Source organism: Coloeus monedula (assembly GCF_965178545.1).
Source record: "Coloeus monedula genome assembly, chromosome: 2".
Taxonomy (NCBI): domain Eukaryota; kingdom Metazoa; phylum Chordata; class Aves; order Passeriformes; family Corvidae; genus Coloeus; species Coloeus monedula.
The window spans coordinates 26536136-26559485 of NC_138782.1; the positions used below are offsets into that span (position 1 = coordinate 26536136).

Genomic DNA, 23350 nt, shown 5'->3' on the forward strand with positions numbered 1-23350 from the left:
ACAAATTAACACAGGACCTACGACTACCCATTGAAACAAAAAAGTGGTAAACCCAAAGTAGATAATCTGAATTATCTGTCCTCTGGTAATAGCATGAGTTTTTTTGCCTAATGTTCCTGTTTGGAAGTATAAGATGTTATGCCCCTTAAAGATAGCATTTGAAAGTAGCTGTTTTCTGTTTCCTGAGAAATGTGGTTTAATTTCTGTATTAGAAATGGTATAATGTTAGAACGTGTGGAGTACCCAAACCTTTTATGTGGTAAAGTCAGTCCCATTGGGATGACAGAGGAAAGGCAGTGAAATGCCTTTAACCCTTGCAATGTACAGAGGACTTGCACTAAAATAGAGAATATTCTTTCCTTAACAGTGTTAACATAAAAGCTAAAGGGATTGCAAGGGATTGTTATGTAACAGCAGCACTTTGGAGCAGGTTGGATGGACAGTGGGATAGGTGAAGTGTTTGATGCATTACAGCTCTTAACGCAGCATTACATCTGTTGCAACACTGGGATGTTTAGAATTTTGTTTCTGAAAAATCAGATTGAGTCTTAAAACCTCTTGGATTGTAGAAGAAGAGTGTGCTCAGTCATGAAAAAGGAAGGGTACTGAAATATTCTTGCTTGATATTTTTCCCTACCAGTGTGTTTAAACGATACATTTAGTAAGTCTTAGGCATTTTTTCTAATAAATAGTCAAATCCACTCCTGCAGTTACTGCAGCAATGTTTCATTAGGCAGGAATATGGTGCAATTAATTCTCCGGAAGACAAAAATCCTTATTTCCATGTTGTTGAAAGATGTGGTAGTTTAGTTTTAGCTAGCAGGCTCTTTTTGCCTTATGCTCCCATGCGTCTAGCTAATACAGGTGGTAACAGTGATGGAAGTGCTTATCCCATTCGTGAGAATATTGACAGAAAAAGGTTTTTGCTGTTTTTCATAGGCACAAATGTTCCTGGAGTATGGCTTTGGTATTGTTACACAGATGTGAGCCAGTAGATGAACTGCACTGGGTAAAAGAACTTTATATATGGAAGGATTGCAAGCAAACACTACTGTACACAGCACAGAATAAGTGCTAAATATTTTATGCTGTAGTATAATTACTGCTTATTATATCTGGACACTTAGAATGCTAGATATTCTGAATTGTTTTTTCTATAGGCAGTTGGAGGTTTAAATTAATGAGGACCAAATAACCTTTTGAATACGAGCTTCTGGGAGAGACTGGAATCTTTTTACCTTGCTAATGTGTACAATTGTTTTTTTGGTTAAAAGCAAAAAAAATCCAGACGCAAGAAGGTGAAATATATGACCATAATGAAAAATGAAAAAGGGAGCTATCAAATTCTTCCAACTATTTCATCTTGATGTTCCAAAATTACTTTCCACACTTACAATTTGAGGTTTTGATATAATTGATATTGGCATGTATATATATATATATAGATATACTTTTTTTTTTTTAATGGTCATGCAAAGACTGACAATTTTCTTCCTGACTGCTGGCAGCCACTTCTATGTTTTGAGGCTGCTTAGTGTGCCAAACAGTAACCACTGGAATAAAATGTAAGCCTTCTAGCTCAGGCTTGGACTCATTTGGGTAAGCTGCAACAAGTAGTTTGGCTGTTTGAGGGTATGAGAAAAAAGTAAGGTACATAATTCTCTGTGTTATATGTTTTTCCTGTTTTTCTCCTCTTGGATGTGCTTTCTTTCCTCCCTGGTTTGAAAGTAGATAGCAATCATTTCAGTAAGACCTTTTGCCATTGTTTGCACTGTACAGTGTAGTTTGTTTTATGTGAAGTTGCAGGTTGCACTTGTTTACTTTGATCCAGTGCTGTGAAACTCCAAAACATGAGCTCTGTGCATGCTTCCACATTTAAATTTGTGTCCCATGGTTATCAGTCATGAATGCTATCTACCTGAAATATTTCATACTGATTTGCTATAGCTCGACAGCATTACCTCACAGCCTTTTAAGTGAGATGTATTGTGTAGTTCAGCTGAAGGTTCAAGATCCTGTCTCGTTCCATCATTATTTTAAGAAGACTGGGCAGTAAAAGAGAGATCCACAGAGGCAACTGGGTATTCAGCCTCATAATAATGGATTCTTACACCTGAGGTTCCTGTGCTTGTAAAAGTCAGGAACCTTATCGTTGTGGTGTGATCTCGAGATGCAGATTTGCAGTCTCTCAAGCAGAGGAAGGAAGGAAGGGAGTTATTGCTTATCATCAGTACGTATTCCCAACACTGACAACTCTTATTCTGAAGGGTGTAATGCGTGTATGTTGCACCGTCACACACACAAAATGCTGCGTGTGTTTTCAAGAAAAGCAGAAGCCTCTGTGCCTTGCATGGAGCTCTTATCTGATAGATGTGATCTCTGCCTGTTAGATTGAGTTTCTGCAGAAGAGATTAGCAGAGCAACGTAATTACTTCTGGCTACAAAGTAGGTACTTCAGCGGCTTGTGCAACCAGCGTATTCTGCTGATGGTTTTAGTAAGGGCTCTTTGAACTCCTCTGGCACTGTGATCAGGCATTAAAGATGCAAGCCATATTATAATTCATTTAAGATACTGTAGGCTGCACATTTTTCACGGTGCAATGGGGCTTCATTAAAAGTGAATGCCGAGTTACTGTATCTCGGTTCCTTTGGAAAAAAGAAATTCTTTGAACATTACGCTTGGCATACTGATTGTTTTTTGAAAAGCTTTGGTTTGCACTAAAATGTTGTGCTTAATATATTTGGCCATATGGAAAACCAGGACAATGTAAAATACATGTTTTTTTAAATCACTAATTACAGAGTTAAAACTATGAAACTTATTTGGTGCAACTTAATTGCTGTGAGTAATGCAAAAGCTTTGAAATGTAATCCTTAGGAATGCTTAAGATACTAATTATATTCCAACCAGTCAAGGTGCACTTGTTTTGAAACTAGTCTGAGCTGGTCCCTTCTGAGAACCTGGTATTTATATATGCCAAAGGTGGAGAAACAGATTAAGTTCTATGAAAACGAGTTATCTTTCAAAACCAGGGACAGACTTCAAAGCATAACATTTTATGACAAGAGGTACTTCCAGGTTAACAAAGCAAGGCAAAATAAGTTAAACACAAGAGCTCAAGAGCAGAAAATCACTTAGGTTTGGTCCAGGCCTAGCTGCTGACTGCTGTATAGAAGCCTAACTTGCTAACTGACTGTAGTTAAATTCTGAAGACCTGGTATGTAAGCTAGAGATACTGCTTTATGGACTCTTCCTTTGAGGCAATTATTCTATTAATTATGGAATTTGAGAGATTTTTTTCATTGCCTTGCTTTATACTTCAGATAGCTTTACAATTATTTTTTTAAATGCATTTCAGAAAACTATGGTTATTGGACTAGCCAGTTCAATGGACCACCTAGGTTCAATAGCATATCAAAGTTTTCTGTTTTGGAATTGTGAATCTTACTTGCAAATATATTCCATTTATCTTTCTCAGTAATTTAAATTGAATTAACTCCAAGTCATATCCAAGTTTTCTTATTAGCTCTCCTGTAGTATACTCCCTAGTGGATAAAACTATACTTGTATTCTTTTTGCCATTTATTCATCAAAAAAGTCTGTCAGTTATCATTTTGAATGAGGGTTCCCTCCTCCTATAATTAGCATTTGTTCTTCAGTCTAAATCTGAGAATAAATTCCATTCATATTGATACACTTTCTAGTGATAACATGAAAACTCCTTTTACAGCAGTCTTCATTCATATCCAAATCTCACCCAGTTGGTTTCATAGTAGGGACTCAGAAATGCCCAAGTAAAACTATTCTGTCTCAAAAGTCGTGACTTCGGTGATGCTTTATTCATAATGTCCCTTCTGTTCCTCCATTTTGTCTTGTCCTTATACAAGTATAGCTTAGCATGTCTTTGTTTCTTTCAAGAAAACAAATGCTTTTGGTATAATTTATTATTCTACTGTGTTTCTATATCCCTGTATCACCTAATTTCATGTTTTAGGCCTCCATTTTTTGCTTAAATTCCTCCTATTATTTGTTTGATTTTTTTTTTAACATCTTCCAGAACACCTCAGTTGTATTAGGAATGGTTCTTTTGTTAGTTTCATTGCCTGGCTGCTGTTTTTAATTACTACTACATTTTAGAAAACCCCCCAAACCCTTGTGTCCACCTATTCATTAATATACTCCTCTGTGTTTCTGTATCCTTACTTACCTGATTTTTTTCCCATTCATCTGTGCTAGCCAAATTAACGATGAATATCATAGAAGGTTGTCCCAATTTCTGCCATCATTTTTAGTTTAAACTCTTCTATAAATTTTGGCAGTGTGAGTTGTGGAAGATGACTTCTCCATTATTTCTGTAGTAAAGTTCTGTCTCCAGAGGTGAGTTGTTTTTTATTTTTTTTTTCTGATACATTTCAGTGGCTGAATATCTTAAGATTATTCTAACTTGGAAGTGAGAGTTATTAATCTTTCAAACTTAATTCCCCTTTTTAAGGTACTCTAAGCTGAAGAATATGAGACTATATTTAAATAACCTAGAGAATGATACAGTTATTCTTGATCTGTTCCAGTAATAATTTTGAATTGCCATTTGTTTCAATGGGACCTCCAGTCACCATGTTTTCTTTGGCTCTCCTTAATTGTCTGCTGTATGTCAGATCCCCATCTCAGAGAAGCACAGTTCTCCAAAATCTGCTCTTTAGAGTCATCACAGACCAGCCCTGTTGGCCATCACACCATCTCCAGTCATAGAAACCTGTCTGTCTTCTGGTACTGGTGTAAATCTCTTGTTCTGAGCTTCACTCTTCATTACCTCCTCTTACTACCTATGTCCTTACCAATCACCCCTTAAGATACCTTTGGTTAGGTAGTCCTGTCTTTGGTATGATGATTGATACTGGAGTCATACAGCTTTACAAATTACATCATGCAGTTATGACCCAGGTTTTGTAAGTACTGTTTTGTGTAAGGAAGGCATGGTATCAAGCTGAACGTTGTGATGTTTAGGTAATTTTTACTGGTGAGTCATCAAAATAGTGGTGCCAATTATTCAAAATTTGGTGGTTAGTATGGATATTGAACTAACTTTTTCGTGTGTTATGTTACATTTATATTCCATGTTAAAATCCTTGTCTGCCTTCATGCCACTGTATTTGCATGCCCTACTACTAGAGGTAGACCTCTGCCTCTCTATTGCTTGTGCCCTTTAATGATGACGTATTTGTTTCTGTACCTTCAAGCTTAGTAATTTGTTCTTATTTAAATAATTAATTAATAAAGCAGTGTGTAGATGGATAAAAGGTGTGAGAAACATGTTAATGAATGGAGAGAGAAAGAAACATGGGAGGAAGAAGTGCCATCAATAGATCAATAGAGCTGAAGGATTTGGTCTGAGGAAGCAAGGCTGCAGTGGAGTAAATGACATTCTTTTCCATCCAGTATATCTCTGAAAGGATGCAGTGAGTTGAGGTTACAAACCATCTATTCATGCAAGAATCTTGGGATGGCTGTGGAATTAATTCCTTTAATGCACTAGCTTAGTCCTTAAATTCTTCATTATGAATCTACTGCTGCTTTATCTTCTTTTGGGGTACTAATTTATGATTGCACAAGAATTGGAATGTATGTGATGCAGACCTGGAAAAATGGGCTGATTATCAACAAAGTGACTTAATGGAGGAGAAACCTGGAGACAGAATGAATGCGGGTGTTTCGTACCCCCTTATTTTCTCCCTCTCAATATCTAAGCATAGTTTTCAGTTCTTCACAGTCTGTCATTTCAGGGCGATGTATCAGACACTCCAAATGTCACTCGGTGTCTTTGCACACCTATGAGAGTGGTATTTGTTAAACAGCATGGTCACAGTTTGGCAGCTGGTGTCAAAATACAGCCAAGTAGTTTTTTGTGTGATGGCTGCACATGATGTTCCCAGTAGCTGTTTTTACACCAGTGTCTGTCTTCTAAAGATTTACCTCATTCCTTTTGACACTGGTCTTGCCTTCCTTCTCGTGCTTATTTCCCCTTGCTCCTTATAAAACTGCTGCAGGAAAATGTATTAATGTGATTGTGAAAGCTCAAGAAAGACAGCAACTGATTATGCATTGTACATAATTTGGAGAATAGGACTCTGGTTGAAGATGACAGCTCTGAGCAGGTGACCTTGAGGTAGAAGAATGCTGACATGCAAGGGTCTTTTGTATTAATGTAAGGCAGTGAGAAGAGGGGTAACCTCCTGGGGCAATGACACCCAGTTCTGAAACACCACATGATGCTCTTAAAAAAGCATGAGTACCTGCCAGCAAAAAGCAGCAGTTCTTTAAAACATGGTCTGGAAAATTCTGTAGTACACCTGAAAGTGGTAACATTACAGCTGTTGACAGCATTCAGACCTCTTATTATTGAAGGTAACATTAAGTGCATACTTCAATATGACCTATACAGTTACATCCAACCCTTGATTTTTTTTGGTAACCATTTCTACCTGAGCCAAATTTTTTTGGAAACAAATGTGTGTAGATGTGAAGAAATCTAGTTGCTGCAGGGTGCTTCATTGTATAGATGATGTTAGCTCTCCTTCCCTTTTTGTACTGTACCTGCTTAGTAATGCTATTGTCAATGCTGCTTTGAAACATCCTTCAGGGAAAGTTAGTTAGGGCACCATCATGGAAAATTTATGTAGGATTCCTTGTATTTCTTATGATAACAGACTCCATTCAAAATCATTTGTCTTCCTTTCTCCAGTTCCTTCTTTGTATCATATTGCTTACTTCCTATTTGTGGTTTCTGTAGGGCTGGGAGAGTGATAATAATACACTGATCAAATGTTCTGCCTTGTAACCTCTGAAGCAAAGTTCCTTCCTGTTAAGCAAATCAGAAGAATGCTGGTGGTATCCCTCCATACAAGTTGAGCAATATTCTCTAAAGCCAGTGATGCTGAGTAGGCTTGAATTCAGGGCAGAGTTTGGCCTTGAAGCATTTGCTGAAGTTAGGAACCTTGAAGTTTGGCCTTTTGGATTTTCTAATGCTGGTGGCAGGAGTACAGGCTTACAGCTCTTCCAGAGCTCTTTGGCATGTGTGGTGTTTCTGTCCATGCTGTGGCTGTTGGGGTCCTTGCTGTACTCATGAGAAGGGCAAGTTAATATTATATATAATATAATGTTATATATTATATATATATAATAACACACTGCCATGTGTGGGTTCAGTCTAGGCTACACAAAGGATCTGCTGGACTCCTGCAAAGGCTTGTTTGCTTGGGCCCAACCCTCCTACTTAGGGATGATTTGAAACTTCACCTCAGTTTTCTACTGTGGGCGTGCCTGTAAACAAGGTTTGTAGAAGAGTCTTAGCTTGGGGGAAAAAAAAAAGTTTGGAATTTGTTGATTACTTAAAAAAACAATATAACAAGATTCAAATTGAAAAGCAATGCTGAGGTTTTCCTTTTTACAAGATAACAAATCAGGCCAACTTCTTTGAGAAGGTCCACTTAGTACGCTGTCCATAACCATTTTGATACAGTTGTATTTAAAACCCAAAACCTTTTAGGAGTTTCTTTGAGCTGTGTAAACTAATAAAGAAGGATGTGCTACTAAATGAAGTCTTCAAATCCTCATCTCTAAGGAGTAACTTAACAAAGTTACTTAGGAATAAAATAGAAAAGCCCTTGGGAATTACCATTACTAGCAAAATAAAGGTCTTAAAGAGTTTTTTTGTTGTTGTTTTGAAAGCATTACTATGCATATCTGCATGCTAAGAATCTGTTTTCAATCAAAATGTGTTTTTTTTTTTTAAATAAACCAGGCTTCTCTGAATTATCTGCAAAAATAATTAATTTTTTAGAATTATTTAAATTACGTTCAGTGAATGAATGAAATGAATACTGTAAGCTGGGTTCATTTTCTATAATGAAAAAGCTTTGAATAAAGTTATTAATGCTTTTAGCACAAGTGAACTGTAGAATAGCATCAATGAACTCTCAGTGCTATAACCTTTGACTTCAAATTAACATTTTTAGGTTACCCAAAACTTTTTAAAGTAGTTGAAATTAATGTAATTTGTTTCCAGCAAGGCTGATAAGAATACATCTAAAAATACTTAAAATTTTGTAGCTTGTCAGGGGATCAAATCTTATCTTTTTCAAGGTGACCTCGCATTTATTTTTCTGGGGAGCCCCCTGGTCTTGCATTTATTTTTCTGGGAATCCCCTCCCTCCCACAAAGCTTATAGTGGCTTACAGCTTTAATATGAAGGAAATCAACCAAATTGTTGACATTAACAGGATAAAAACTTTGGTTTATTTTCCTGTAACCCCAAACACACCCCAACTTTTAACCTAAAGCAAACAGCTCGGGCTAGGTAGCCAGACCTACGGCTTTCTCAAAAGCAACCCCCCCCCCCCAAAAAAAAAAAAAAAAAAAAAAAAAAAGGAGCTAAAGTTTTTAAAGGGCCTGGGTGTAAAAACGCGGAGCGAGGATCGCGCTGGGGCTGGGGACTCATCATGCCAGGGCGGCGGTGCGTGTGCCCGGGCGCCGGTCTGCGGCGTTGTGTCCCGGCGGAGCTGCGCGGCCGTGCCGTGCCGGGCCCGGCGGTGCGGTGCCGGTGGCGGTGGCGGTGCGGGCGCGGAGCGGAGCCGAGCGGAGCCGCGCTCTCCTCTCGCTCGCTTTCTCTTTCCCCCTCTCTCGCTCGCTCCCTCTCCCGCTCGCTCTCCCCCCTCCCTCCCTCGCTCTCTCGCTCTCCCTCTCTCTCTCCTACACTGCCAGCCCCTGATGTGATGGCGAAGAAACCCCGTTGACAAGGCACTGCTTTTTCATGACGGTGAGTTTCCCTTTGAGTGTATTATAATTTTGTGATAAAAATTTCAAGGAAAAAAAAAACACACAACCTCCTTCCTCCCTTCCTTCGGGGAGGGAAAAGAGAGGGGGGAAATCTATCTCCAGACAGACAGAAAAGAAAGAGGAGCAAATTAACAACCAGGAGTTGCCAAAACCAGGATATTAGGTTTCAGCCCAGAGAGCTATTGGCTCTGGGGCTATGTATATAAATATATATCTAGAGAGAGAGCGAGCGAGAGGGGAGACGAGGAGGAAGAAGAGGGATATTTTGTGGGTGGCTGTTGTTTGGGCAGATGTGGATTCACATGGAAATGAACTATATATATTAATTTTTTTTTTCCGCGAGGCTGGTGGTGGTGGCTGCTGAGGGCACTTAAAAAAAAAGTTGTTTCTTAAAATAAAGGCGCGGGGGGGGGTGGGGGGGTTGAAGGGAGAGATAAGGTTTCAGGTCCAGGCTGATAGCTGCAGAGAGGGGAGAGGTTTGGGGTGGGTTTTTTTTTTTTTCTTTTCTTTTTTTTTTTTTCTCCTTCTTGCTGATGCCATGCAAATTCAGGAGAGGAGGGAAGAAAAATCTCTTTTAATGACTCATTGATTGAGCCGGTTTAAAATTAGTTGTTGTTGTTGTCTTTTTTTTTTTTTTTTATTTTCCGCCCCCTTGATGGCCATCAAGAGAGGGATGGAAAGAGGAGAGGAGGGAGAGAGAGTGTGTGTGTGTGTGTGTATGTGTGAGTGTGAGAGAGAGAGTGAGAGGGAGAGAGGGGGATAGAGAGAGTGTGTGAGGGAGAAAGAAAAATAATCTTTTCAAATCTCCTCCCTCTTTTTTTTCCCCCCTCGTTTCTTTGCTTTTCTCTAAAGCTCTGTGGTCTGTGAAACAGTCTTTTCTTCCTCCTCGTCGGGAAAATGGAGACACTTCGTCTCTCTCCTGGCTGTGCAGCTGGGAAGGATTTTTCTTTTCTTTTTTCCTTTTTCACTCATGGCTTGATTTTTTCCTTTCCCCCGTCCACTCGCCACCACCCTAATCTTGTCTTTTCTTTGAGCTTGTGTCTCAGATTTGTACCTTCTGGGGATTTATTTTTCACTCATTTCCTCGTTTTCAGTGTCGCCACTAGATTTGATTTGATTTGTTTGGTTTTTTATTTGCAATTTCCTCCGAATCGCTCCGTGCCTCCTGCTTTTAACCGAGGAATGGAAACGGTGCCGCTTTTTGTGGGTGCGCGAAATGCTCGGGCGGTAGGTTTGGGCTAATGCGCTTTTTTTCGCCTTTTCGGGACCAAGTTTTTCGATGTGCTTTTTGTTTTATTTAATTTTTTTTTCTTTTGGAGAGAAATAATATTTAATTGTAACGCCTCTTTAAAACACAATAAAGCGTCTCTTTCTGGAGTGACCCCTTTGGCTTCGCTGTAGAATGGATGTGAATCCTGTCCTTTGTGCTGCTGGGATTATTTTGCGTAAAAGAAGCAGTATTTTGTAAATACATTTTTTGCTTGTGTCTTGAAACAGTAGTCGGTCGTGGAGGGGGTTTTCTGAAATGCTCACTGTTAATATTTATTGAGTCACGAGTGGTATTCAGTATGTAAATGATATTTTGCTTTTTTGGTACTAATTGCAAAATTCAGTTACAGATGATGGCAGAAAACAGGCATAGAGATGTTAAAAGCCGGGCAAAATCGAACGACGTATAGAACGCACGTTGATATTTACTTAGAACTGTTTCTAATCACTGCGGGGAGGAAGGAGATGTGGAGGCCTCTTGCCTTTCGCCATTCCCTGCTCCCCGCTCCTCTCCTTTCCCGGGCTCGGCAGGGCGGGGTGGCCGAGGGACTGCAAGGAAGAGGGGAAAGCGGCTCCGGCGGCGGCCCCGGCCGTGCCCGGGCTCGGCGGGCAGGCAGCCCCGGCTACGCGGGGGAGCGGGAAGATGGCGCTGCCTGGCTCCCTGCCAGCGTTTGTTGCGCAGTTTCACCCGCTCTCCTCCCCCACGGGCGCCATTTTAAGGTCTTTTCTGCTGTCGCCGCGCCGTGTGGGGCGGTGCCGTCGCGCCCAGCTCGGGCCATATTTCTGTGTCTTGTCTGGGAAGCGTTCTTGTCTTGGGCTTTGGGAGCCTCTCCGCGAAATCCTGAAAGCCTTACTTCCCTCCCGTGCCCCACACTCCTTTCCTAGTCTTTGGTTACTGTCTTGAGGGGGGTGTTAAACAGGCTTAGCTCGCAGGGGCCCGTGGGCGCAGCTTCAAGCCTGCCAACATCCCTTTCTAAGCTTGTTTTTTTACCTCTGAAATACGTGTTTCTTGTCGTTCAGATTATAGGAATTTAAAAAAAGATTTGAAAGAACATCTTATTCGGAACCAAAAAAATGACCAAAAAAAAAAGAAACCATGACATTGAAAAAGAAATCCACCTGTAAAAAAGGATCCAGTGTAGTGCATAGGGAAGGTATTCTTCATTGAAAAGGCTTCAGTACCTTTAAAAGTGCTTGCAAAAAATAAAAGCATAGGTAATTTTTTGGTGGCTAGGTTGCTTTATTTGTTGCTGTTACTATCTTTGTAATTTTTTGGTGGGGGGAGGGGCTAGCATATTTTCAAATTTTCATCGCTCCTTTATGTCATAGAGGAAGCTGTCTTTTCTAAATGACTTAATTTGGCAGCTCGACCTCAATATATTTTTAAGGTTTTGTTTTGGTGCTGTTTTTAGGAAGAGGACTGAAAATACTTGCTTGTTTTTTTTTTTCCAAAACCACTTTTTTTTTTTGTTTTAACATTTCTGTACGATCTGCTCAAAGCTCATGAGGCTTGAGTTTAATGCCAACATCACCTGTACCTGGGAAGAGCAAAGTGTGTTGCCAGACCAACTTAGGCTGTGCCCGCTGAGGAGTGTGGAATGCTTGTGTAGTTCTTGGGTTTTTGTTTTTTTGACACATCAGAGGAGGGCTTCCCCATTCCTGTTGCTCATTCCGGATGGAAGTGGGAGATTTTCTAAAATTCAGGAATAATTTTAAGGCTGTTTAAGTTTTTTGCCCATTGAAGTGGAAGGGTTTTAAACACACACTCATTGCTTGGAATATACTAAAAAATTGTCTGGATATAAACTGTCTTTTCTAAAGACTTTTGGGGGTCAAATTTGTTAACATTTTAGCTTTGAAAAAACCACACCAGCTGTAAAACTTTAATTGTTTACAGATATTTTGAGTGTGGAGTACAGTATTTGTTCACATATTTCAGAAATCTTTGAACCTCATTGAAGTCACTGCTTCTTGAAGTGATTGCTTTTGTTAACAGGAATCTTGGGATCAAGATAATGAATTTTTTTTTTAATGATAGTGTACTTTTATATAATAAAATTTCTCTATTATGTCCTAATGTCTGGGAGATTGTGCATTTTTTTTTTAATTAATTTGTGAAAATAGCAAAGAAATGGGATAAAAATGACCAGCTTATATTCTCTCAGGGCCTAATGCTTGCCAAGTGACTATATGTAATCTGCACACTGGCCTGCTTGCATTAAAGCATGGTGTATGCTCATCTTGAGTTGAGATCTTTGTTGGGTAGTACTTAAATATTCCAGACCGGTTCTTTTTAGAGGTGTTTTTGTCTGTCTGAGCTTAAAATAAGTTTGTTGTTGTTTTTGTTGCAAGTAGCACTTTGCATTGGGTATCGCTTGTTTACATTGCTGGAGGAGTGTGGGGCTCACCCTGTTGATACAATAGCCTGGTTGTGCTTCCATTGATACACCTTGGCTTACTCACTGGTGTGATGCTCGTGTGTTTAGGTGTGTGCTTGTTTTTTTCATACTTCGAGTGGTTGCTTTGTATATGATACCTGTATTCTTGAGCTGAAAATGCTCTCAGTAAATGTGTGGACTCAGTTGAGGTCAGTGGTACAAGAGATGGTTCTACTGTAGCTAAGTATTAACATCACCTTATGGATGTGCAGCTTTCCTGCCCCAGCTCCTTCAAGTGTCCTTTTCCAGTACAGTTTATGTATTTAGTTTAATTTTACTGAGAGGAAAGCTCCAAAGTTGTGCTAGTATAAGCTGCATTTCCAGTTTCCTCCAAGGTCCCTTTCTGTATTCTTGAAGTTTTGTGGCAGAGCTAAGTCCATAGTCTAGAGCTGAAGGGCTTTGCAGTCATGGGTGCCTGGGTATGCTCCCTGCTGTCTTTTCCAGAGTTTTGCTGGTATCCATAGGGGTTCCAGAGAAGTTGTATCTTCGTAACTGCAGTTAGGTTTCACCATGAGGCTCTAATGATCAATGATCGTGCCTCTTTATGCTGCATTAAGCTTGTGGTAAATCTAATGGCTGGTGCTTTTTAGGGTAGATGTAGCAGTGAGAGCGTGAAAGTGTGTCATTCCTGACTTGGTGGCTACAGAGCAAGCATAAGAACCTCTCTGATAAAGTAGTCACTCTCTTCAGAGAGTTGGCAGAATTCCTTACAGTGGTTCTGCTGGAATAAGCTGCGTCTGTACTTGAAAGGTTTTTAATTTTCATATATCCGGGCCAGCATAGACATGGAAATTGTCTACAAAGACAAGTGTGATTTTCTTTCTTATGGCAGAGGGGAAGCAGTGACAATAATAAACTGTTCTGACATTGTGAGCTGCCACTGTTTTAAAGTCAGAATGAGCAGTTTTGGGAAGGCCCTTGTCACACCAACTAGATGCATAAGGACCAGCCTGAACTGAGGTTTTTTCAAGGTCATCACATAGTTAAATGAATGTGTGTATCCTTATTTTCAAATATTAATTTGTTCCTGCTTTCCTTGTGGAAAAAAGCCCAACTCATCTGTTGGTATTATTTTTGCTTTATTTGAGAATTGTTGAAGTTTTAGACAAATTACCATCGTTAACTAGCACAAAGAGTCTATCAAGGTTTTTTTTATTCCTTTCTTTTCTTGCAGTAATTTTAAAATGTTCTAGAATTAAGGGAATCCTTACCAAAAGAAATAGAAAGCAAGCAGGCAAAATCACTGTAAAAATGTAGCACAGTAACCTTTCTCTCATTGAAGGTATTAAGAAAGGGTGGTGAAGTGAAGAGAGGGGAGGTCTGGGGAGAAAGATTTAACTTCATTGCGAGAGACTGATTGATTATTTTTGTGAACTCTGATCTTACACCTTGTCTCAGGTGGAACTTGCAGTAGTTTTACTGTGAACTTGATCCAAGCACGGAATTTCAAGATCTGGTGTTGAAGCTTGAATTTATTGAGATAAATCAACTACAGAAGTTATCTTGGCCCCACTGAAATAGGTGGCGAAATCTCCATTGGTCTTAAGCGAGGCATTGGCTTCAAGACTGACAGGATGAGTGGCATGGGGGAATTTCAGCTTGGATTTGGGGGTGCTGATATGGACTGCACTGCTGAAATAGTTACACATCTGTCAATTCATCCTATTCAAGTTTCAGAAGATTTCCCAAACATAATAACTGAAAGGAGTATAAATGGCTGTTCAGATAACTATTGGCAGTTGTTTGCTGATATAGCTCATGTGCTTGTGGCAAGGTTTGGTTTTTAAACTAGGATGGACTAGAGTGGCAATGAAAAGGTATTAATTGGGCATTGGTTTATAAATCAGCTGAGAAATGATCAGTTCATAAAGAAGTTATGGGATTGCAGAATAATTTTTCAGAGTCTTTGAAAACTATATGCACAGAAGGACAGGTATGAAACTCGAGTATTCTCTAATAGAAACAAGGTAAGAGCATCTGAGGGACTGACTCAACATTCCTTGAAGTATTGTTTTGCACAAATAACATATGCTAACAGTCTGCACTATTGCATACAGTAGTTTGTAGAAATGCTTAGGAGCATCTAATTTCTTTTGGGCAGGCAAATGTTTCCTTCCTGAGGAACTGCTGAGATTATGCCTCCTTTGCCTCTTTTGGGATGAAACCGGTACCTTTCAAAATGTTTTATGAATATTGAAATTCCTGAGGAATTGTGTATGTGGTGAAGCAGCTTGGAAGACAGAGCCCAAAATAGGCCATAGCATACTGATGAGGATAGTCACTGCAGGGGGAAAGGTCTGAGCCCAGCCTTTAGCCTGGGGAGTCCCATGGGATAGGGAAGCATCTTGACTTCCAGACTGAGGTTACTCTGGCTTTTTTCTGTGTGGTTTAAAAAAGTCTGTTTCCTGATGAAAGTCTTCTCAAGATTTTGGTATTGCTGAGAGCAGTTCTGGATGCAGTAGGAAAAAGATTGTGTTGAATAAATTAGAAATTCTGTGCTGAACATGTGTCTCTGGGGGAAACCAGACTGTAGACAGCCACACTGGGCATTCACACGTGTACTTGGTGTGTTGACTGTATCTGGATTAGCCTTTAGTATCATATAACAGTTCAACTGTTAGTTGAACAGCACATTTCCTGTTTTTTTTCTTAACATACTAAAATATCACTGTGGTTTTTGGAAGTTTGATAAGTTACCACATTTGACAAACTCAAATCAGTATTTTTTTAATGGCGTACTAAAGGGAAATAAAATGTAAGAGTTGGATAAACAGCCTATTGTAGGTTGTCTGTGTTGTAGTGTGTGGTTTCTATTTCCTTCTGTGTGTGGAGCTGGTATTTCACAATTGTGTAATGATCCTGCTTGTCCTCTTAGGTGTTCATCTGCCAGATCTTAAAAACCATGAAGAGGCATAATGTGCCTAGAAATCCATGAGAGGAAGCACTTTTGTGTCCCTTTTCTTGTTGCTATTTTTATGATTCCTGAATAGTTTCTGTTTTTTAGAGTAGTTTTTCTCAGAAAGGTTCTTCATAATTCTTTTGAATATTTAAAAATTACTGATTTCTTCTCATACTCTGTTGCATACAGATGTATTTGAAATATTGATGCTTAAATTCAGTTCCACAGCTAATTTCAAACATTAGAAATTAATCTTAAAAGTACTGTTCAGATTTAGATTCTTGGACTGAAAACATATTTTTGTATATTTAGAAAGTTAATGCTTGCATAATGCACTATGTGACTAGGTTAGAATCCCAAATTTCTTACTTTGTTAGCTGTTTTTTAGAGCACAGTTCCTGGTAGATTTTGCAACAGTGTAGTAGTTACTTTTTTGATTACTCTGGGAAAGAAGATATTCATAAGGAGTAATTCCATATTGTAGAATATAAGTACAGCATAGTTTATAAGTGAGTAGTTAAGGCCTTGTGTTTCACAAAGTGTATTTTAAAATTAATTTTGTTTCCTTACTCCTGTTGTCCTGAAATGACAGTTTTCGGAAAATTGTGACGTTCGAGTGAGATTTTCGTTTGCAATGAATTTTTCAATATTTACCTCTTTTCCACTGAGTGCTGTGCAGCATATGATTTTTTTACAGTAACAACAGGGGGAAGTGGAAATACCTCTTAATATCAATTTTTGTATTCCATCCACATAAAAATCAATTTCTTGAGAGCAGAGGGCTTGACATGGTGAGCCGCTCTTAAGTTGATTGTAAGATAACAGTCTTGGTTACTTACAAGAATCTGAAATTCACTTCTCAAGATACTAGATTGCTCAAAAGTCGTGTTGACTTGAAATTTAAGAATAAACTATATGGTAATAAGGGTTTGAGTTTATACTCTTTTCTTACACTTCTGTGTTGCAGAGAATGCAAGTGAGGTCTGATTGTTCCTGTGTAGGAGTTTCCTTCACTGGATCCGAGGCTGCCTGTTGGATAGGAACGTGAGAGAGAACTGACAGGGTAAGGCAGGCAGTGGTTACAGCACGTTAGCAACCTGAAGTGCACACTGCTGATACGTTATCCAATGGGTGATAAAACTCGGGTTGTTTCCCCCTGGTTCAGAAGCACACTGAGCAAAATACTAGCACTCTGGAAATGAATGACAGTTGTGGTGGAAATTTGTGTGAGGGAAGGACGTGAGTTCTGGGTGTTCGACCTCTGCAGTCAGTGTGGAGTCACTTAATGCTGCTGCAATCCTTTTATGTAATTTAGCAAGGGATGGATTGGGTTAGTAGAGTTGTCTTACATCCGTGCTCAGAAAGGTTGTGAGGGGTGAAAATGCCACCAATTTGATGTAGCACACTCAGTTCGCAGCGGTACCATTCTCTGCAGTGACTGTTGCAGTAACTGATTTGTTCTGGTTTTGTTGTTCTGGTGACTGTTGTTCCAGTGGCAATGTGTTTCTTCAGCTATTCCATAGTGAAGTTACTATTTACCGTTGGGATTGTCAGTTAAAATTCCGAATGGAGAATGGTAGAGCAACAGAACAATTCAGAAGATTTGATAGGACAGGTTCATTATAAAGCACGGGAGAGATCTTGTCAGAATTCCTGCTGACATGATGTATACAAAGTCATATTGAAGTTGTGAAGATTAGTGGGTGTGTGTCATAATGACAGCAGTAATTGCTTCAGGTGCTATGTGCGTTACTGTGTGCAAGTTTATCTCCCATTATAAAGGTTTAGCTACAGCAGTCGTTACCTTGCTCTGAAGCATCAATTTCCAAAGGTCAGTGTTCACTCTCAGGAGTCATGCTGCCAGTCAGGGTTTGATCCCATGTATTTGCACAAAACTTCTAAGTCTAGATTTTTCCGACGGTTTTGCAGATAAATTTATTTACGTGTTACTTACCAGGTTTTGATATTGATTATATCACACCTTTTGGAAATGATTGCTCTAAATGTTGCTCTTCTAAGCTGTCCATTAGCTTGTGCTTTTTGCAGAAAGTGAAAATAGTGGTTTATTGCTTTGTATCTGAAGTGATCTATTAAGGCTGTATGAAATTATGTGACTTTGAGAAAGGAAAATAATTATTTTCTGGCAACCTTGAATATAGCTTGAGTAAATTTAAAATCCAGTGCTTACAGCTCTTAGAATACGGATAGTATATGAAGCATATGTGAATAGTTGGACTGCTTCCGGGCAAATCTAGTTTTAATGATGCTGCAGGTTGTAGAACCTGCATGTGTTACATGATACTATGGATTGTGTAGCACGTTGGTTAAAAATTTAGGCTGGTAAGGACCACTAGGGGTTACCTGGCCCTGCCCCCTGCTGTAAGCAGAACAAGCTTCACCCTTAGAACAGGTTGGTCAGGACCATTTGAGTTTTGAACATTTCCGAAGAGGGTGATTACACCCTCTTGCTTGGACATTTTCTTAGTGAACATTTTTCCTTGCATCGGGTTGAGATTTTCTGTGTTACGTGTTTTGGCCCTTGGTTCGTGTCTTGCTGTGTGTTGATGAGAAGAGACCTGCTTGGCTCATCTTAGTGCCCCTTTTAGCAGGCTGCAGGTAGCACCTGGGTTTGCCTTCTGTTGCTCAGGCTGAAGAAAGGCAGTTCCTTCATGTGGCCACAGGATTTGACGTGCACTCTGTTGGACTCCTTCACGTTGTTTTGTATTTCTTTTAAGAACTGTGTGTATGTGTAAAAGCCAAACAGAGATTTCAGCTGGGAGCTCACAAGTGCTGATGGAAAGGGAATCAGTGCGCTGGACTGCTGCCTGCGCTGTGCTAATGTGAGTGCGTCGGTTGTATTCATATGTGTGCTGCAGCCCCACACTTGCTTTAAGCTGAAGCACTGCTCCCTTCCCCCTCTCTTGTGCTGGCACCAGCACTGCTGTAGCCCTGTGGCAAACCAGAACCAGTCAAGAATCTTGCTCATCCTAAGTTGAAACAGATCAATGTATTTTATCAGATTTTTTTGTTCCAGATGACTCTTCAAAGCCTTGAGCTGATCCAGGGAAAGTGGATGAGAGGAGGGCAGGACTGCTCTATTCATCTTTCGTTGCTCTTTGCTCTGTAGTAGGTCGGAGTGTTGAAATGAAGGCAGAGGCTTTAAGGCCAAGTAATAAGAGTCTCCCAGAGGATTGGCTTGCATAGCTGGGATTTCCTTGTTAGTTTTATTACTTTCAACTTCTTTCGTATTCTGTTTGGGAGCATGTGATAAAGGGCACTCTGGTTATTTCCTGAAAGGGATAGGCAGGGCTTCTTGCTCAAGTACATGTGATCCAGGTTGAAATCTATGCTATATTTGCCAGTGTGGTAGCAAGCTACAGGGAATATCTGTGCTGGGTTGTGGCTAATTAGTGAGGATTGCCCTTTGTAAATTAGTTGGATGCACTAGCAGGGCTGAGTTTGGCCTACTTCTTATAAGCAGATTTTTGTGGCTTTTTTTTTTTTTAAAGACACTGTAGACCAGTATTGATAATTAGGTATTGCTAGGCTTCATTGTAACAGTGCTCCAGCAAGTTGTGTGACTCTTCCCAAGGTGTGTTTTCCCCAGCTGTCTCTAGCGTGGGCTCTTGGCAGGGCCCTGAATGCGTTGATGGGCCCCAATGGTCCAGCCAAGCCTCGCCTAGAGCCTCCACTGGCTGAAGTCTTCAAAGACTGATTCAAATATAGAAGTGAGTCAATATTTAAGGGTCTAGGCCAGTGGTCTCCAAATGTTTTTGATTGCACGCCCCTATTGGTAAGATTTTTGAGCATGCACCCCCATTATATATATATTTATTTACATACACAAGTATATGTGTGTATATTAAAACTTCATGTAGTACTGAAGTTTTGATATTTTCTTCTTGCACCCCACTGGATTGTCTTGCACACGCCCCACTTTGATGACCACTGTTCTAGGCTTCATAACTCTTAACTCCACTCATTGTGGCAAGTTTTATTTTCAAACTCTCCTGGCTTAATATAGTTTATACCCATTTCATGCATCACTCATTGCTTTGGCCACTGTATTGTTAATAAACAGTGAGGAGGACAGAAAACCAGAAAAAAATAGTTGGCAAGAAAAGCTACAAACTTTTCTATCACTTGTGCTGTAGAAAATGCTTTAGGAAAATTCCACAGGACAGGCTTACTTTTGTTAACACACTTTTAAATGATCATCTGTGTCAAGGTCATGTCTTGGTCAAATTCCTCTTTTCGAAGCAGACTGAATGACTACTTTTGGGTGAATTTGCTTTTGGGTGTGCAAGTACTCTGTCTGATTGTTTGGCACTGCCTCTGTTGCTCTCCTGAAATTAATAGGGCACTAATCGTTTGGTAATCCGTGTTGAAAACAGGCGTCAGTTAAAAAGATTTAAACCTGCAGTGTCCTGGTTTCAGCTGGGATAGAGTTGATTTTCTTCCTAGTGGCTGGTACAGTGCTGTGTTTTGGCTTTAGGATGAGAATAACACACTGATGTTTTAGTTGTTGCAGAGCAGTGCTTGCACTAAGCCAAGGCCTTTTCAGCTTCTCGCACTGCCCCACCAGTGAGGGGGCTTATTTGTATTTGCAAGTAGTAATGAATACTGTGACCAGTATTTATGACTAGGGGGTCCTGCCTCCAGCTGGATAAAGGAAGGGGACTACCAGGTTTGACTACCAGGTTTATTGGACTGTGGATTTGGCACATCAAAACCACAGGAGATACAGGACTCATTTCCACAACAACCTCATATAGGCATCTAGGCCAAAGAGTTGGATATATCATCTTTGCTATCATGCATCAGCCTCTGGGAAAATCAAACAATACAGTGGACTGTTAAAGGCCACTCTGAGAGCAGGAGGTACTGGGATGTTCAGACATTGGGATATCCATTTAGCAATAGCCATCTGATTAGTTAATGCTAGGGATCTGCTAAATTGGCTGGACCTGCCCAATCAAAACTTTCATATACTGTAGAAGGGGATAAAGTTCCTATAGTGCACATAGAAACTTGTTTTGTGGAGGGCAGTCTGGGTTGTTCCTGTCTTGGGCAAAGGCAAACCCATCCATGGGATTGCATTTGCTCAAGGACCTGGATGTACTCAGTGGGTAATGCAGAAGGATGGGAAAGTCCAATGTATACTCAAGGGGATTAGATTTTGGGTGAGAACAACCCATGATGACATTAATTGCTGTATAATACTGTATTTCGTCACTACTCTGGTTGCTTTATGCCATATCTATGGTATTGCAGTAAGAATTACTCATATTAATGAAGAATGAGTGCTGATAAAACCGAGCAAAGTGAAGTGATGATGGAACCAGACTTCAGCAGGTAGTAATCCCAATACCACATATCATCTCTTTCTCTTTGAAGGACTGATACGACAGATGGAGCCCAAAGTCCTGGACTAAATGAACTCAGTGGACATCTTAGAAGGATGGCACATAGACTATGGGCCTATATGTCTGCATATATCTCAAAAGACAGGAAAGGTGGTTGTGATTATTTGGGATGTACTGGAAAGTATGGGACCTGGGCATGATGAGATTAGTATAGAATAAGGGGTGGATATTGTCCTGGTTTTGACTGGGGTTAGAGTTAGTTTTCTTTCTAGTAGCTGTGTTTTGGATTTAGGACGACAATAATGTTGATAACACACTGATGTTTTAGTTGTTGCTGAGCAGTGTCAAGGACTTTTCCACTTCTCACAGCACCCCACCAGTGAGGAGACTGGAGGTGTGAAAGAAGCTGGGAGGGGAAACAGCCAGCAGAGCTAACCAGCTAACCAAAGGGTTATCCCATACCATTTGGCATCATGTGGAACAGTAAAATCGGAGGGAAATGGCCGGAGGGTGATGGCCCATTGCTTGGATTGAGCTGGGCATCAGCAGGTAGTGAGCAATTGCATTGTGCATCACTTCTTTTGAATATTCTTTCATCATGGCTATTATTTTCCCTTTCTTTTTCTGTCACATTAAGTTGTCTTTATCTCAAGTTCTACCCTTTTTTTCTGGATTCTCTCCCCTGTTCCACTTGGGGGAATGAGCAAGTGGCTGTGTGGTTGCTCAGCTGCCTGCCAGGTTAAACCACAACATGCAGTTACGTGGTTGTGTCCGTCTTTGGTATGTATGGTGAAATAGGAACAGATTTTGGTCTAAATAGGTAGGTTTATGACTTGGCTGTGATCTTGATGGTTCTCTCACAGACCACATACCCCTGTGAGTCTGTTTAAATTGCACATTGCTCCAGTGGTAATTCACAAAGCACTGCCATGCAGCATCCTGTTAGTGCAGTGTTGCTTACACGTGTTTGTGGGGATATTGAGACGGTGGTGATCTGTCCGTGTGTTTTTGTGAAGCCCCTTAGGCAGTGAATGCCCATTGGAACAACTTTTGAATGTAGCGAGAGCTGTGTGTGGTTAAGTGGCTCTGTGATGGAGCACTGATCAGCTGTATAAAAGCTTGGTGTTGGTTTTACACAGGTGAGCTCTTTGGTAAACCAGCCTTAAAAAATGAAATGGTGACATATTTTTTCATGTGTGACAGAATTCTGCTAGTGCTGACAAAAGTGTTGTTAAAGCTTATTAAGAAGGTGCACTTCTGAAGGGAACTGGTTGTGATTTTTGGTATTTATAAAAAATGCAGCTGTTTTCTTTGGGGGTTATTATCTGTCCTAAAATGGTAGGAATTTACGGTATGTTGCATAGATTTTTCTTGTATCACGTTTATGTAATAAAGCCAAGTGTATGTTTAGATAAAGGGTCTAATAGTGCAGATTATGTATTACCGTTGGGGTTTTCTCACATCAGTGTTTTCATGCATTTTATTTTCCTTCTGATCATTATATGCAAGTTTTGAAGAATTCTGTGAACTTAACAAATTTATCTTAATTTGTGTCAGTTGTTTTAATACCTCCAGGAGTATTAATTGAACAAAGTTCAGTATTGTCACTTCTGCTAATGGTGAACGCTTATTGTAATAAAATCACAGAGCATATTTGGTTATGTAAAGAAAAGACATTTTATTGTGTTTTAATAATGCTGTCAGTATTGCCATAGACACGTGGGTTGGGATATTCAAAAGTAGGTTTGCAGTGTGGAAACAAAGATAATTTTGGCTTACGGTAAATTTTTGCTTTTGGTTAGCTGGGAGACTTTGGAACCTTGTTCTTGAGACATGGGTATGCTTTCAGCAGTTAGAGGAAATAACAGCTTTCTGTAAGTGGTACTATCAGTACAGTTAAAGCAGAATGCTAGTTGCTTATTAATTTGATCTTAGTAACACAAGTTTACATTTAAATTTCATTACATCATACTATGTCATGCCACTTGCTTATCGTTAAATTGCAGTATCAGTGCTCAAGCCGGTGGCTCTATGCAAGAGTAAGCAGCTGGAATACTGGATTGTGGGAGAAATTGCTTTTCTTAAGGTGCATAATCAATCACCTCATGAATGCTGATTTTTGTCAACATTGAGGTAATTATTGATAGCTGTGCTTTGCTTTTCTGTTCTCCCAGAGAGGTGATACTGAATGATCCTTATACTGGCATATGCTCCATTTCTGCTTCACCCTCACTGTAAACTAAAGCACAGGGAAAGAAAAAATCTGAATAAGGCTATGCAGTATAGAGGACATGGTACCCTCTGCTAGTCTACAGTATAAGCTATTTTCAGAACCAGTGGAGTATAGAAAAATTTCAGGAAAGAGGTTACAGAATCACAGGACAGCCAAGGTGGAAATGAATATCTGGAGATCACATTGTCCCCTGTCCTGCTCAGAGGAGGCTCTACCAGAGCAGCCTGCTCAGGGTCAGAGCAGGCAGGTCAAGGCTGTGGTCCAACTGTGTTCTGGGCATCTCTAAGGATGGAGAGTCCATAACCTTGCTGA

General features: G+C 40.0%; 1 protein-coding gene across 6 annotated transcripts in view; it reads left to right on the forward strand.

The window, feature by feature from the left end:
- The first annotated feature begins 8450 nt into the window (after positions 1-8450).
- BICRAL (BICRA like chromatin remodeling complex associated protein) overlaps positions 8451-23350 on the forward strand; it is a 36819-nt gene continuing 21919 nt past the window's right edge. The window contains exon 1 of one of the 6 annotated variants that reach the window (XM_082302464.1): positions 8451-8813. Coding sequence is in view for 2 of the 6 variants with exons in the window: in XM_082302463.1 (XP_082158589.1) it covers positions 9731-10040 (310 nt within the window). In the remaining 4 variants the exon portion in view is untranslated. Of the gene's footprint in view, positions 8814-9292; positions 9317-9403; positions 10061-16405; positions 16503-23350 lie in introns of those variants that run through there. The other 5 variants (XM_082302467.1, XM_082302463.1, XM_082302465.1 and 2 more) reach the window with 5 other exon arrangements.